At 55.0% G+C, this 16,365-nt stretch overlaps 1 protein-coding gene across 1 annotated transcript in view; it reads left to right on the top strand.

The window, feature by feature from the left end:
- The window catches only part of LOC142923445 (uncharacterized), a 101,554-nt gene that overhangs the window by 31,527 nt on the left and 53,662 nt on the right, over window positions 1-16,365 (top strand). The window contains exons 4-5 of the mRNA XM_076064554.1: window positions 1-116; window positions 7,664-7,897. The exon at window positions 1-116 is cut by the window's left edge and continues 230 nt beyond it. Of these exons, the coding sequence (XP_075920669.1) occupies window positions 1-116; window positions 7,664-7,897 (350 nt within the window). The remainder of the gene's footprint in view (window positions 117-7,663; window positions 7,898-16,365) is intronic.

The following is a 16,365-nucleotide window of genomic DNA, read 5'->3' as shown; positions in this document are numbered from 1 at the left end:
GACAGGGAGGTGGACGGGGAGGTGGACAGGAGGAGGATGAGGAGGATGATGAGGAGGAGGAGGATGAGGCCGCGGCTGCTGCCGCGTTGGAAGAGGAGAGGTGGCAGAGGGAGAAGGTCCGCCGAGAGAGACACAGGGACACAGAGAGAGACACACAGAGAGAGACACAGAGACACAGAGAGAGACACAGAGAGAGACACACAGAGAGAGAGACACACAGAGAGAGACACAGGGACACACAGAGAGAGAGAGACACACAGAGAGAGACACAGAGACACAGAGAGACACACAGAGACACAGAGAGAGAGAGAGACACAGAGACACACAGTGACACACAGAGAGACACACACACAGAGGGAGAAGGTACGCCGAGAGAGACACAGGGACACACGCAGAGACACACAGAGAGAGAGACACAGAGAGAGACACACAGACACACAGAGAGACACAGAGACACACAGAGAGACACACACACACAGAGAGAAGGTACGCCGAGAGAGACACAGGGACACACGCAGAGAGAGAGACACACAGAGAGAGACACAGAGACACAGAAAGACACAGACACACAGAGAGAGACACAGAGAGACACAGAGACACAGAGAGAGACACAGAGACACACAGACACACAGAGAGACACACACACACACAGAGAAGGTACGCCGAGAGAGACACAGGGACACACGCAGAGAGAGAGACACACAGAGAGACACAGAGAGAGACACAGAGAGAGAGACACAGAGAGAGAGACACAGAGAGACACACACACACAGAGAGAAGGTACGCCGAGAGAGACACAGGGACACACGCAGAGACACACAGAGAGAGACACAGAGACACAGAGAGAGACACACAGAGACACACAGACACACAGAGAGACACACACACAGAGAGAGAAGGTACGCCGAGAGAGACACAGGGACACACGCAGTGACACACAGAGAGAGACACAGAGAGAGAGACACAGAGACACACAGACACACAGAGAGACACACACACAGAGGCACACGCAGAGAGACACAGAGACACACAGACACACAGAGAGACACACACACACAGAGAGACAGAGACACACAGACACACAGAGAGACACACACAGAGAGACACACACAGAGAGACACACACACAGAGAGAGAAGGTACGCCGAGAGAGACACAGGGACACACGCAGAGAGAGAGAGACACAGAGAGAGAGAGACACAGAGACACACAGACACACAGAGAGACACACACACAGAGAGAGAAGGTACGCCGAGAGAGACACAGGGACACACGCAGAGAGAGAGAGACACAGAGACACACGCAGAGACACACAGAGAGAGAGAGACACAGAGACACACAGACACACAGAGAGACACACACACAGAGGGAGAAGGTACGCCGAGAGAGACACAGGGACACACGCCGAGAGAGAGAGACACAGAGAGAGACACAGAGAGAGACACAGAGAGAGACACACAGACACACAGAGAGACACACACACAGAGAGAGAAGGTACGCCGAGAGAGACACAGGGACACACGCAGAGACACACAGAGAGAGACACAGAGAGAGAGACACAGAGAGAGAGACACAGAGACACACAGACACACAGAGAGACACACACACAGAGAGAGAAGGTACGCCGAGAGAGACACAGGGACACACGCAGTGACACAGAGACACAGAGACACAGAGAGAGAGACACAGAGACACACAGACACACAGAGAGACACACACACACAGAGGCACACGCAGAGAGACACAGAGACACACAGACACACAGAGAGACACACACACACAGAGACAGAGACACACGCAGAGACACACAGAGAGACACAGAGAGACACACAGACACACAGAGAGACACACACACACAGAGAGAGACACAGAGACACAGAGAGAGAGACACAGAGACACACAGACACACAGAGAGACACACACACACACAGAGACAGAGACACACGCAGAGACACACAGAGAGACACAGAGAGACACACAGACACACAGAGAGACACACACACACACACAGAGAGACACAGAGACACAGAGAGAGAGACACAGAGACACACAGACACACAGAGAGACACACACACAGAGGGAGAAGGTACGCCGAGAGAGACACAGGGACACACGCAGTGACACACAGAGAGAGACACAGAGAGAGACACAGAGACACAGAGACACAGAGAGAGAGAGAGACAGAGACACACAGTGACACACAGAGAGACACACACACAGAGAGACACACACACACAGAGACACACGCAGAGAGACAGAGAGACACACAGACACACAGAGAGACACACACACAGAGACAGAGACACACGCAGAGACACACACAGTGACACACAGAGAGACACAGAGACACAGAGACACAGAGAGAGAGACACAGAGACACACAGACACACAGAGAGACACACACACAGAGGGAGAAGGTACGCCGAGAGAGACACAGGGACACACGCAGTGAGAGAGAGACACAGAGAGACACAGAGACACAGAGAGAGACACAGAGACACACAGAGAGAGAAACACACAGAGACACACAGAGAGAGAGACACACAGAGAGAGACACACAGACACACAGAGAGAGACACACACAGAGAGAGAAGGTACGCCGAGAGAGACACAGGGACACACGCAGTGACACAGAGACACAGAGACACAGAGAGAGACACAGAGAGAGACACAGAGACACACAGACACACAGAGAGACACACACACACAGAGGCACACGCAGAGAGACACAGAGACACACAGACACACAGAGAGACACACACACACAGAGACAGAGACACACGCAGAGACACACAGAGAGACACAGAGAGACACACACAGTGACACACAGAGAGACACACACACAGAGGGAGAAGGTACGCCGAGAGAGACACAGGGACACACGCAGTGACACACAGAGAGACACAGAGAGACAGAGAGAGAGACACAGAGACACACAGACACACAGAGAGACACACACAGACAGACACACACACACACACAGAGACACACGCAGAGAGACAGAGACACACGCACAGACACACGCAGAGACACACGCAGAGACACACAGACAGACACAGAGACACAGAGACACAGAGAGAGAGACACAGAGACACACAGACACACAGAGAGACACACACACAGAGAGACACAGAGAGACACACAGACAGACACACAGAGACACACACAGAGACACACAGAGAGACACAGAGACACACAAAGACACACCAACAACAACAACAACCACCATTCGCCGCAGAGGCCGATCTTGACACCGCTGGTACCGGTCATCGGCAAGTCCACTCAGCTCCACGTCCTCCTGTACCACATCACTCCATCTCTTCTCTAGCCCGTGTCACTCACTCACTCACTCACCCACACATTCACTCATTCACTCACTCACCCACTCACTCACTCACCCACTCACACACTCACCCACTTACTCACTCACCCAATCACTCACCCATCACTCCATCTCCTCTCTAGCCCGTGCCGCGCCCGTTTAGCCCCCTCAATCCGGTTGAACAAAAGCTGTTTCGGCATGCGGTGGTTGGGCATGCGGGCTACATGACCCAGCCATCGCAGCCTTGCCCGCCGGAGGAGCTCACCGATGGGACCTTGCCCAGATCTTTCAGGATTTGTGAGCTCCTCACACAATCCATCCTGGTTAAACCCAGGATGGATCGTAGGCAGGCTAGCCTAAATGTTTCTAACCGGCGAAGATGTTCCATTTGGGGGGTCCACGTTTCTCAAGCGTAGAGAAGGGAGGGAATGACCGTGGCCGAGAAGACCTGAAGCTTAGTGCGGAGCGACAGACCAGGTAGCTTCCACACAGCGTTACACAACCGATGAAAAGATATTGCCGCTCGACTGATTCGGAGTGAGACCTCTGCTGTTAAACTGGAGCCGGTCATAAGCACACTGCCCAGGTATGGGAAACTCTCCACTCTCTCCACAACTGCCCCATCACCGACTGGGAGTTGTGGGGGTGGAGTGTCCGATGGTACAAAATACCCAGGCAGGTGCTTAGTTTTGGTGGGGCTGATGGTAAGGCCCCATCTCTTAGTGGCACGCTCCAGTCTCAGCAGCAGCGCCTCCAATTCCTCCTCTGAATGAGCAGCTATTACCAAATCATCAGCATACATAACGTGGTTGAGCAATAGGGAGCCATCCCTTGACCGCGCTTGGGTATCGATCAGCCTCCCATTGTATCTGTACCAGATGGAAATTCCCCTGGTACAGCTATTGAAGGCTTCACCAACTACGTGGTCGAAATAGACGTTAAATAATGTGGGAGCCAGAGGACATCCCTGTCGCACCCCAAGGTGTACAGGGAATGGCTCCGACTCCCGGCCACGAAGTTTTACCCGGGCCCGCTCACCATCATGAAGGTCCTTAATGATCGTGAGCAGAGGGTCAGGTACTCCAAAAGCACGAAGAACGACCCAGAGCCCAGGCCTACTGATGGTATCATAGGCCTTGACCAGGTCAGTAAAGCAGAGATGTAGGTCTTGTTGGAATTCCCTACACCTCTGCTGTAGCAGACGGACAGAAAATATGGCATCTGTGCAGGACCGCCCTTTCCTGAAACCGCATTGGGGCTCCGCAAGCCTCTCCTCGGCGTGCCTGGCAAGGCGATGTTGAATAATCCTTGCCAGGACCTTTCCCGGCACACTGAGGAGTGAGATGCCCTTGTAGTTGTTACAGTCTGTGCGGTCCCCCTTCTTAAAGAGGGGGACCACCAGGGCATCCTTCCAATCCTGCGGAACCCGTCCAGTGGTCCAGACTGAGGCAGACTCCATCTCCTCAGCAACTCGCGACCACCACCCATCCTTGCAGCGCCTCACGGCTCTCCGAACCTCTGAGCGAAGGCTGCGGTAAGCCTCCTCATTCTCTGCCGTGGGATGCTGTAGCCGATGAGAGTGGGCCTGTCGCTTTTTCTCAACCATCCTGAACACCTCCTCTGTCAGCCAGGGTCTCTGGGGAGGTCTGGACCACGTACCCAAAGCAGCCATTGCAGCTGCATGAGTCACAGTCCTAAACCTCGCCCATTTACCCTCGACATCAGGAGGAGTGGGGGACGATGCCAACCCCAGCCGCAAGCGATGATTAAATTCTCGCTTGCAACTTTCATCAGCTAGCTGAGACCAGGCCACCTTGGGTTTGAATGGGATCCTGGGTGTACACCCACTACCGGAGTGGAAGAATGGCAGGTGCATCTTACAGATGACTAGTCGATGGCCAGAGGGCAGATCAGCTCCACGGTAGGTCCTGGTGTCAAGGACATGGGCTCGCATCCGCTCGTCCGTCACTATGTAGTCCAGCAGATGTTCTTGCTTGGACCCGGCATGCATCCATGATGTTGTGTGGATGCGCCGATGCCGGAACAGCGTGTTGGTAATTACAAGCCCATGGGCTGCACAAAAATCTAGCAGCCTCTTACCGTTGTTATTGAGCTGATCTGGCCCATGCCCTCCAATCACTCCAGACCAGGTGCCAGCATCATGACCAACTCGGGCATTGAAGTCACCCAACAAGATGACTCTATCCCAAGGGGCCACTTTAGCTAGCACCTGTGACAGGAGGTCATTGAAGGCATCTGACTCATCGGCCTTGCCTGCATCCCTCCACGGATGTTCGTCTTCGGTGGGGGCATAAGTAACCATGACCACCACTCCTCGCCTCCGGTTGATGGGAAGGCGAGCCCAAAGTAGCCTGGGGCTTACAGCTTCCCACACCTCACCGCCACGCTCCCACGCCCCCTTCATTCTTTTGTTCAGAAGAAGAGCCACACCCTGTTGTTTGAGATCCAGGCGGTACCGGTCCAGCTCCCGACAGAGGAGTGGCAGCCTCTCCTCCACAGTGAGCATTCGAACATTCCACGTGGCCACCCGTAGTGGCTTTTCGTTGTTTCTGGAGGAGCCCCGAGGGTAGAGATTCAATCTCCTGGCTCCGCCAAATGGGGTTTGGCCAGGAGACGTCATAGACGCCTGTCCGGCACAAGCTTATTAGTTAAATATTTCAGTTTAACTCGTGGTTTAGTGGTAATTTATTGAAGGTGGAGGGGTTACCAGCCCCTCGCACCTGTCCAGAGCCCCTGTTTAGCCCCTGTGGTGGACACAGACGCCATGAGGGGAGAGGCCAATCAGAATTGGCCCTCCCCCCACAGCATTGTCCACGACAGAGTTGCCTGTCCGGCACCCACTTATCCACGCACCCAATCACTCACCCACTCACCCACTCACCCACTCCCCCCCACTCACCCACTCACTACTCACTCACCCACTCACTCACTCACCCACCCACCCACTCACTCACCCACCCACCCACCCACTCACCCACTCACTTACTCACCCACTCACTCACTCACCCACTCACTCACTCACCCACTCACTCACCCACTCATCCACCCACTCACTCACCCACCCACTCACTTACCCACTCACTCAGTCACCCACTCACTCACCCACTCACTCACTCACCCACTCACCCACTCACTCACTCACCCAGCCAGCCACTCACTCACCCACCCACTCACCCACCCACTCACCCACTCACTCACTCACCCACTCACTCACCCACTAACTCACTCACTCACCCACTCACTCACTCACCCACTCACTCACTCACCCAGCCAGCCACTCACTCACCCACCCACTCACCCACCCACTCACCCACTCACTACTCACTCACCCACTCAACCACTCACCCACTCACTCACTCACTCACCCACTCCCCCCCACTCACCCACTCACCCACCCACTCACCCACTCACTCACCCACTCACCCACTCACCCACTCCCCCCACTCACCCACTCACCCACTCACCCACTCACTCACCCACTCACTCACCCACTCACCCACCCACTCACTCACCCACTCACTCACCCACTCACTCACCCACTCACTACTCACTCACCCACTCAACCACTCACCCACTCACTCACCCACTCACCCACTCACTCACCCACTCACCCACCCACTCACTCACCCACTCACTCACCCACTCACTCACCCACTCACTCACCCACCCACTCACTCACCCACTCACTCACCCACTCACCCACTCACTCACCCACTCACCCACTCACCCACCCACTCACTCACCCACTCACCCACTCACCCACCCACTCACTCACTCACCCACTCATCCACTCACTCACTTACCCACTCACTCACCCACTCACTCACTCACCCCCCCACTCACCCACTCCCCCACTCACCCACCCCCCACTCACCCCCCCACTCACCCCCCCCCACTCACCCCCCCACTCACCAACTCACTCACTCACTCACCAACTCGCTCACTCACCCACCCACTCACTCACCCACTCACCCACTCACTCACTCACCCACCCACTCACCCACCCACTCACTCACCCACTCACTCACCCACTCCCCCACTCACCCCCCCCCCCCCCCCACTCACCCACTCACCCACTCACCCACCCACTCACTCACCCACCCACCCACCCACTCACCCACTCACTCACCCACCCACCCACTCACCCACCCCCCCCACTCACTCACCCACTCACCCACTCCCCCCACTCACCCACCCACCCACCCACTCACCCACCAACCCACTCACCCACCCACCCACCCACTAACCCACCCACCCACTAACCCACCCACCCACTAACCCCCCCACTAACCCCCCACCCACCACCACCACCCCCCACTAGGCACGAGTGGAGTCTATGAAGCGCCGTGACCGTGAGCGCGAGGCAGCCGGCGGAGCACGTGACGACAACAACAACAACAACAACCACAACAACATCAACAACAACCACAACAACAACATCAACAACAACTCGTGTGGTGGTGGTGGTGGTGGGGAGGGGGAGGGGGAGGAGCTTCTGAGGAGGGCGGAGGAGCAGCGGCTGGAGCAAGAGGAGGAAGTTCGACACCTCAACCAGGTGGCTGATGGTCTAGGGTGGTGGTGGTGGTGGTGGTCTAGAGTAGTGGTCTAGACTGGTGGTCTAGGGTGGTGGTCTAGGGTGGTGGTCTAGGGTGGTGGTCTAGGGTGGTGGTCTAGGGTGGTGGTCTAGGGTGGTGGTCTAGGGTGGTGGTCTAGGGTGGTGGTCTAGGGTGGTGGTCTAGGGTGGTGGTCTAGGGTGGTGGTCTAGGGTGGTGGTCTAGGGTGGTGGTCTAGGGTGGTGGTCTAGGGTGGTGGTCTAGGGTGGTGGTCTAGGGTGGTGGTCTAGGGTGGTGGTCTAGGGTGGTGGTGGTCTAGGGTGGTGGTGGTGGTCTAGAGTAGTGGTGGTGGTCTAGGGTGGTGGTGGTCTAGGGTGGTGGTGGTGGTCTAGAGTGGTGGTGGTGGTCTAGAGTGGTGGTGGTCTAGAGTAGTGGTGGTGGTGGTCTAGAGTGGTGGTGGTCTAGAGTGGTGGTGGTCTAGGGTGGTGGTCTAGGGTGGTGGTCTAGGGTGGTGGTGGTCTAGGGTGGTGGTGGTGGTCTAGAGTAGTGGTGGTGGTCTAGGGTGGTGGTGGTCTAGGGTGGTGGTGGTGGTCTAGAGTAGTGGTGGTGGTCTAGAGTGGTGGTGGTCTAGAGTAGTGGTGGTGGTGGTCTAGAGTAGTGGTGGTGGTCTAGAGTGGTGGTGGTCTAGAGTGGTGGTGGTCTAGAGTAGTGGTGGTGGTGGTCTAGAGTAGTGGTGGTGGTCTAGAGTGGTGGTGGTCTAGAGTGGTGGTGGTGGTCTAGAGTGGTGGTGGTCTAGAGTGGTGGTGGTGGTCTAGAGTGGTAGTGGTGGTCTAGAGTAGTGGTGGTGGTGGTGGTCTAGGGTGGTGGTGGTCTAGAGTAGTAGTGGTGGTCTAGAGTGGTGGGGGTGGTGGTCTAGAGTGGTGGGGGTGGTGGTCTAGAGTAGTGGTGGTCTAGAGTAGTAGTGGTGGTCTAGAGTGGTGGTGGTGGTCTAGAGTAGTGGTGGTCTAGAGTAGTAGTGGTGGTCTAGAGTGGTGGGGGTGGTGGTCTAGAGTGGTGGGGGTGGTCTAGAGTAGTGGTGGTGGTCTAGAGTGGTGGTGGTGGTCTAGAGTAGTGGTGGTCTAGAGTAGTGGTGGCTGATGGTCTAGGGTGGTGGTGGTGGTGGTCTAGAGTGGTGGTGGTGGTGGTCTAGAGTAGTAGTGGTGGTGGTCTAGAGTAGTGGTAGTGGTGGTGGTGGTGGTCTAGGGTGGTGGTCTAGAGTGGTGGTGGTGGTCTAGAGTAGTGGTGGTGGTCTAGAGTTGTGGTGGTCTAGAGTGGTGGTGGTGGTCTAGAGTGATGGTGGTCTAGAGTAGTGGTGGTGGTCTAGAGTAGTAGTGGTGGTGGTCTAGAGTGGTGGTGGTCTAGAGTAGTGGTGGTGGTGGTCTAGAGTAGTAGTGGTGGTGGTCTAGAGTGGGAGTGGTGGTCTAGAGTAGTGGTGGTGGTCTAGAGTAGTGGTGGTGGTCTAGAGTGGTGGTGGTCTAGAGGAGTGGTGGTGGTGGTCTAGAGTAGTGGTGGTGGTCTAGAGTGGTGGTGGTGGTCTAGAGTGGTGGTGGTGGTGGTCTAGAGTAGTGGTGGTGGTGGTCTAGAGTAGTGGTGGTGGTGGTCTAGAGTAGTGGTGGTGGTCTAGAGTAGTGGTGGTGGTGGTGGTGGTGGTCTAGAGTAGTGGTGGTGGTGGTCTAGAGTAGCGGTGGTGGTGGTCTAGAGTGGTGGTGGTCTAGAGTGGTGGTGGTGGTCTAGAGTAGTGGTGGTGGTCTAGAGTGGTGGTGGTCTAGAGTAGTGGTGGTGGTGGTCTAGAGTGGTGGTGGTGGTGGTCTAGAGTGGTGGTGGTGGTGGTCTAGAGTGGTGGTGGTGGTGGTCTAGAGTGGTAGTGGTGGTCTAGAGTGGTGGTGGTCTAGAGTAGTGGTGGTGGTGGTCTAGAGTGGTGGTGGTGGTGGTCTAGAGTGGTGGTGGTCTAGAGTAGTGGTGGTGGTGGTCTAGAGTGGTGGTGGTGGTCTAGAGTGGTGGTGGTCTAGAGTAGTAGTGGTGGTCTAGAGTGGTGGGGGTGGTGGTCTAGAGTGGTGGTGGTGGTGGTCTAGAGTGGTGGTGGTCTAGAGTAGTGGTGGTGGTGGTCTAGAGTGGTGGTGGTGGTCTAGAGTAGTGGTGGTCTAGAGTAGTAGTGGTGGTCTAGAGTGGTGGGGGTGGTGGTCTAGAGTGGTGGGGGTGGTCTATAGTAGTGGTGGTGGTCTAGGGTGGTGGTGGTGGTCTAGAGTAGTGGTGGTCTAGAGTAGTGGTGGCTGATGGTCTAGGGTGGTGGTGGTGGTGGTCTAGAGTGGTGGTGGTGGTGGTCTAGAGTAGTAGTGGTGGTGGTCTAGAGTAGTGGTAGTGGTGGTGGTGGTGGTCTAGGGTGGTGGTCTAGAGTGGTGGTGGTGGTCTAGAGTAGTGGTGGTGGTCTAGAGTTGTGGTGGTCTAGAGTGGTGGTGGTGGTCTAGAGTGATGGTGGTCTAGAGTAGTGGTGGTGGTCTAGAGTAGTAGTGGTGGTGGTCTAGAGTGGTGGTGGTCTAGAGTAGTGGTGGTGGTGGTCTAGAGTAGTAGTGGTGGTGGTCTAGAGTGGGAGTGGTGGTCTAGAGTAGTGGTGGTGGTCTAGAGTAGTGGTGGTGGTCTAGAGTGGTGGTGGTCTAGAGGAGTGGTGGTGGTGGTCTAGAGTAGTGGTGGTGGTGGTCTAGAGTAGTGGTGGTGGTGGTGGTGGTCTAGAGTAGTGGTGGTGGTGGTGGTCTAGAGTAGTGGTGGTGGTGGTCTAGAGTAGTGGTGGTGGTGGTCTAGAGTAGTGGTGGTGGTCTAGAGTAGTGGTGGTGGTGGTGGTGGTGGTCTAGAGTAGTGGTGGTGGTGGTCTAGAGTAGCGGTGGTGGTGGTCTAGAGTGGTGGTGGTCTAGAGTGGTGGTGGTGGTGGTCTAGAGTAGTGGTGGTGGTCTAGAGTGGTGGTGGTCTAGAGTAGTGGTGGTGGTGGTCTAGAGTGGTGGTGGTGGTGGTCTAGAGTGGTGGTGGTGGTGGTCTAGAGTGGTGGTGGTGGTGGTCTAGAGTGGTAGTGGTGGTCTAGAGTGGTGGTGGTCTAGAGTAGTGGTGGTGGTGGTCTAGAGTGGTGGTGGTGGTGGTCTAGAGTGGTGGTGGTCTAGAGTAGTGGTGGTGGTCTAGAGTAGTGGTGGTGGTCTAGAGTAGTGGTGGTCTAGAGTTGTGGTGGTGGTGGTCTAGAGTAGTAGTGGTGGTGGTCTAGAGTTGTGGTAGTGGTGGTCTAGAGTAGTGGTGGTGGTGGTGGTCTAGAGTAGTGGTGGTGGTCTAGAGTGGTGGTGGTGGTCTAGAGTGGTGGTGGTGGTGGTCTAGAGTAGTGGTGGTGGTCTAGAGTGGTGGTGGTGGTCTATAGTAGTGGTGGTGGTCTAGAGTAGTGGTGTTGGTGGTCTAGAGTGGTGGTGGTGGTCTAGAGTAGTGGTGTTGGTGGTCTAGAGTGGTGGTGGTGGTGGTCTAGAGTAGTGGTGGTGGTGGTCTAGAGTGGTGGTGGTGGTCTAGAGTTGTGGTGGTGGTCTAGAGTGGTGGTGGTGGTCTAGAGTAGTGGTGGTGGTGGTCTAGAGTAGTAGTGGTGGTGGTCTAGAGTAGTAGTGGTGGTCTAGAGTAGTGGTGGTGGTGGTCTAGAGTAGTAGTGGTGGTGGTCTAGAGTAGTGGTGGTGGTGGTCTAGAGTGGTGGTGGTGGTCTAGAGTAGTGGTGGTGGTCTAGAGTAGTAGTGGTGGTCTAGAGTAGTGGTGGTGGTGGTCTAGAGTAGTAGTGGTGGTGGTCTAGAGTGGTGGTGGTGCTGGTCTAGAGTGGTGGTGGTCTAGAGTAGTGGTGGTGGTCTAGAGTGGTGGTGGTGGTCTAGAGTGGTGGTGGTGGTCTAGAGTGGTGGTGGTGGTGGTCTAGAGTAGTGGTGGTGGTCTAGAGTGGTGGTGGTGGTCTAGAGTAGTGGTGGTGGTCTAGAGTTTTGGTGGTGGTCTAGAGTAGTAGTGGTGGTGGTCTAGAGTGGTGGTGGTGGTCTAGAGTGGTGGTGGTGGTCTAGAGTGGTGGTGGTGGTCTAGAGTGGTGGTGGTGGTCTAGAGTAGTGGTGGTGGTGGTCTATAGTGGTGGGGGTCTAGAGTGTTGGGGGTCTAGAGTGGTGGGGGTCTAGAGTGGTGGTGGTCTAGAGTAGTGGTGGTGGTGGTCTAGAGTTGTGGTCTAGAGTGGTGGTGTGGTCTAGAGTGGTGGTGGTGGTCTAGAGTGGTGGTGGTGGTGGTCTAGAGTAGTGGTGGTGGTCTAGAGTGGTAGTGGTCTAGAGTGGTGGTGGTGGTCTAGAGTAGTGGTGGTGGTCTAGAGTGGTGGTGGTCTAGAGTGGTGGTGGTCTAGAGTAGTGGTGGTGGTCTAGAGTAGTAGTGGTGGTCTAGAGTGGTAGTGGTGGTGGTCTAGAGTGGTGGTGGTGGTCTAGAGTAGTGGTGGTATAGAGTGGTGGTGGTCTAGAGTGGTGGTGGTCTAGAGTAGTGGTGGTGGTCTAGAGTAATAGTGGTGGTCTAGAGTAGTGGTGGTGGTGGTCTAGAGTGGTGGTGGTCTAGAGTAGTGGTGGTGGTCTAGAGTAGTGGTGGTGGTGGTCTAGAGTAGTGGTGGTGGTCTAGAGTGGTGGTGGTCTAGAGTAGTGGTGGTGGTCTAGAGTAGTGGTGGTGGTGGTCTAGAGTAGTGGTGGTGGTGGTCTAGAGTGGTGGTGGTCTAGAGTGGTGGTGGTGGTGGTCTAGAGTGGTGGTGGTCTAGAGTAGTGGTGGTGGTCTAGAGTAGTGGTGGTGGTCTAGAGTAGTGGTGGTCTAGAGTTGTGGTGGTGGTGGTCTAGAGTAGTAGTGGTGGTGGTCTAGAGTTGTGGTAGTGGTGGTCTAGAGTAGTGGTGGTGGTGGTGGTCTAGAGTAGTGGTGGTGGTCTAGAGTGGTGGTGGTGGTCTAGAGTGGTGGTGGTGGTCTAGAGTAGTGGTGGTGGTCTAGAGTGGTGGTGGTGGTCTATAGTAGTGGTGGTGGTCTAGAGTAGTGGTGTTGGTGGTCTAGAGTGGTGGTGGTGGTCTAGAGTAGTGGTGTTGGTGGTCTAGAGTGGTGGTGGTGGTGGTCTAGAGTAGTGGTGGTGGTGGTCTAGAGTGGTGGTGGTGGTCTAGAGTTGTGGTGGTGGTCTAGAGTGGTGGTGGTGGTCTAGAGTAGTGGTGGTGGTGGTCTAGAGTAGTAGTGGTGGTGGTCTAGAGTAGTAGTGGTGGTCTAGAGTAGTGGTGGTGGTGGTCTAGAGTAGTAGTGGTGGTGGTCTAGAGTAGTGGTGGTGGTGGTCTAGAGTGGTGGTGGTGGTCTAGAGTAGTGGTGGTGGTCTAGAGTAGTAGTGGTGGTCTAGAGTAGTGGTGGTGGTGGTCTAGAGTAGTAGTGGTGGTGGTCTAGAGTGGTGGTGGTGCTGGTCTAGAGTGGTGGTGGTCTAGAGTAGTGGTGGTGGTCTAGAGTGGTGGTGGTGGTCTAGAGTGGTGGTGGTGGTCTAGAGTGGTGGTGGTGGTGGTCTAGAGTAGTGGTGGTGGTCTAGAGTGGTGGTGGTGGTCTAGAGTAGTGGTGGTGGTCTAGAGTTTTGGTGGTGGTCTAGAGTAGTAGTGGTGGTGGTCTAGAGTGGTGGTGGTGGTCTAGAGTGGTGGTGGTCTAGAGTGGTGGTGGTGGTCTAGAGTGGTGGTGGTGGTCTAGAGTAGTGGTGGTGGTGGTCTATAGTGGTGGGGGTCTAGAGTGTTGGGGGTCTAGAGTGGTGGGGGTCTAGAGTGGTGGTGGTCTAGAGTAGTGGTGGTGGTGGTCTAGAGTTGTGGTCTAGAGTGGTGGTGGTGGTCTAGAGTGGTGGTGGTGGTCTAGAGTGGTGGTGGTGGTGGTCTAGAGTAGTGGTGGTGGTCTAGAGTGGTAGTGGTCTAGAGTGGTGGTGGTGGTCTAGAGTAGTGGTGGTGGTCTAGAGTGGTGGTGGTCTAGAGTGGTGGTGGTGGTGGTCTAGAGTAGTGGTGGTGGTCTAGAGTAGTAGTGGTGGTCTAGAGTGGTAGTGGTGGTGGTCTAGAGTGGTGGTGGTGGTCTAGAGTAGTGGTGGTATAGAGTGGTGGTGGTCTAGAGTGGTGGTGGTCTAGAGTAGTGGTGGTGGTCTAGAGTAATAGTGGTGGTCTAGAGTAGTGGTGGTGGTGGTCTAGAGTGGTGGTGGTCTAGAGTAGTGGTGGTGGTCTAGAGTAGTGGTGGTGGTGGTCTAGAGTAGTGGTGGTGGTCTAGAGTGGTGGTGGTCTAGAGTAGTGGTGGTGGTCTAGAGTAGTGGTGGTGGTGGTCTAGAGTAGTGGTGGTGGTGGTCTAGAGTGGTGGTGGTCTAGAGTGGTGGTGGTGGTCTAGAGTAGTGGTGGTGGTCTAGAGTAGTAGTGGTGGTCTAGAGTGGTGGTGGTGGTCTAGAGTGGTGGTGGTGGTCTAGAGTAGTGGTGGTCTAGAGTGGTGGTGGTCTAGAGTGGTGGTGGTCTAGAGTAGTGGTGGTGGTCTAGAGTAGTAGTGGTGGTCTAGAGTAGTGGTGGTGGTGGTCTAGAGTGGTGGTGGTCTAGAGTAGTGGTGGTGGTCTAGAGTAGTGGTGGTGGTGGTCTAGAGTAGTGGTGGTGGTGGTCTAGAGTGGTGGTGGTCTATAGTAGTGGTGGTGGTCTAGAGTAGTGGTGGTGGTGGTCTAGAGTAGTGGTGGTGGTGGTCTAGAGTGGTGGTGGTCTAGAGTGGTGGTGGTGGTCTAGAGTAGTGGTGGTGGTCTAGAGTAGTAGTGGTGGTCTAGAGTGGTGGTGGTGGTCTAGAGTGGTGGTGGTGGTCTAGAGTAGTGGTGGTCTAGAGTGGTGGTGGTCTAGAGTGGTGGTGGTCTAGAGTAGTGGTGGTGGTCTAGAGTAGTAGTGGTGGTCTAGAGTAGTGGTGGTGGTGGTCTAGAGTGGTGGTGGTCTAGAGTAGTGGTGGTGGTCTAGAGTAGTGGTGGTGGTGGTCTAGAGTAGTGGTGGTGGTGGTCTAGAGTGGTGGTGGTCTAGAGTAGTGGTGGTGGTCTAGAGTAGTGGTGGTGGTGGTCTAGAGTAGTAGTGGTGGTGGTGGTCTAGAGTAGTAGTGGTGGTGGTCTAGAGTAGTGGTGGTGGTGGTGGTCTAGAGTGGTGGTGGTGGTCTAGAGTGGTGGTGGTGGTGGTCTAGAGTAGTTGTGGTGGTGGTCTAGAGTAGTGGTGGTCTAGAGTGGTGGTGGTGGTCTAGAGTGGTGGTGGTGGTGGTCTGGAGTGGTGGTGGTGGTCTAGAGTAGTGGTGGTGGTCTACCTACAGCTGCCACAGCTACTACAGCTACAGCTACTACAGCTACAGCTACTACAGCTACTACAGCTGTGACAGCTGCTACAGCTACTACAGCTACAGCTACTACAGCTACTACAGCTGCTACAGATACTACATCTACTACAGCTACAGCTACTACAGCTACAGCTACTACAGCTGCGACAGCTGCTACAGCTACTACAGCTGCTACAGCTACTACAGCTGCTACAGCTACTACAGCTACTACAGCTACTACAGCTGCTGCAGATACTACATCTACTACAGCTACAGCTACTACAGCTGCGACAGCTGCTACAGCTACTACAGCTGCTACAGCTACTACAGCTGTTACAGCTACTACAGCTGCTACAGCTGCTACAGCTGCTACAGCTACTGCAGCTACCACAGCCACAGCTACTACAGCTGCTACAGCTACAGCTGCTACAGCTACAGCTGCTACAGCTACCACAGCTGCTACAGCTACTACAGATACAGCTGCTACAGCTACTACAGCTGCTACAGCTACAGCTGCTACAGCTACTACAGCTTCTACAGCTACTACAGCTGCTACAGCTACAGCTGCTACAGCTACTACAGCTGCTACAGCTGCTACAGCTACTACAGCTACTACATCTACAGCTACTACAGCTACTACAGCTACTACAGCTACAGCTGCTACAGCTGCTACAGCTACTACAGCTGCTACATCTACTACAGCTACCACAGCTACTAAAGCTACTACAGCTACTACAGCTAGAGCTACCACAGCTACTACAGCTGCTACAGCTACAGCTACTACAGCTGCTACAGCTACAGCTGCTACAGCTACCACAGCTACTACAGCTACTACAGCTACTACAGCTGCTACAGCTACTACAGCTGCTACAGCTACCACAGCTACTACAGCTACTACAGCTACTACAGCTGCTACAGCTACAGCTGCTACAGCTACAGCTGCTACAGCTACTACAGCTACTACAGCTACAGCTGCTACAGCTGCTACAGCTACTACAGCTGCTACAGCTGCTACAGCTACCACAGCTACTACAGCTACTACAGCTACTACAGCTGCTAAAGCTACAGCTGCTACAGCTACTGCTGCTACAGCTACTACAGCTACTACAGC

Source organism: Petromyzon marinus, unplaced genomic scaffold (assembly GCF_048934315.1).
Source record: "Petromyzon marinus isolate PM22_M1 ecotype Great Lakes invasive population unplaced genomic scaffold, UKy_Petmar_22M1.pri1.0 PM_Scaffold_52, whole genome shotgun sequence".
NCBI classification, from domain to species: Eukaryota; Metazoa; Chordata; class Hyperoartia; order Petromyzontiformes; family Petromyzontidae; genus Petromyzon; species Petromyzon marinus.
The sequence above is the reverse complement of the archived record's forward strand: the minus strand, read 5'-3'. Positions and strand labels throughout refer to the sequence as shown.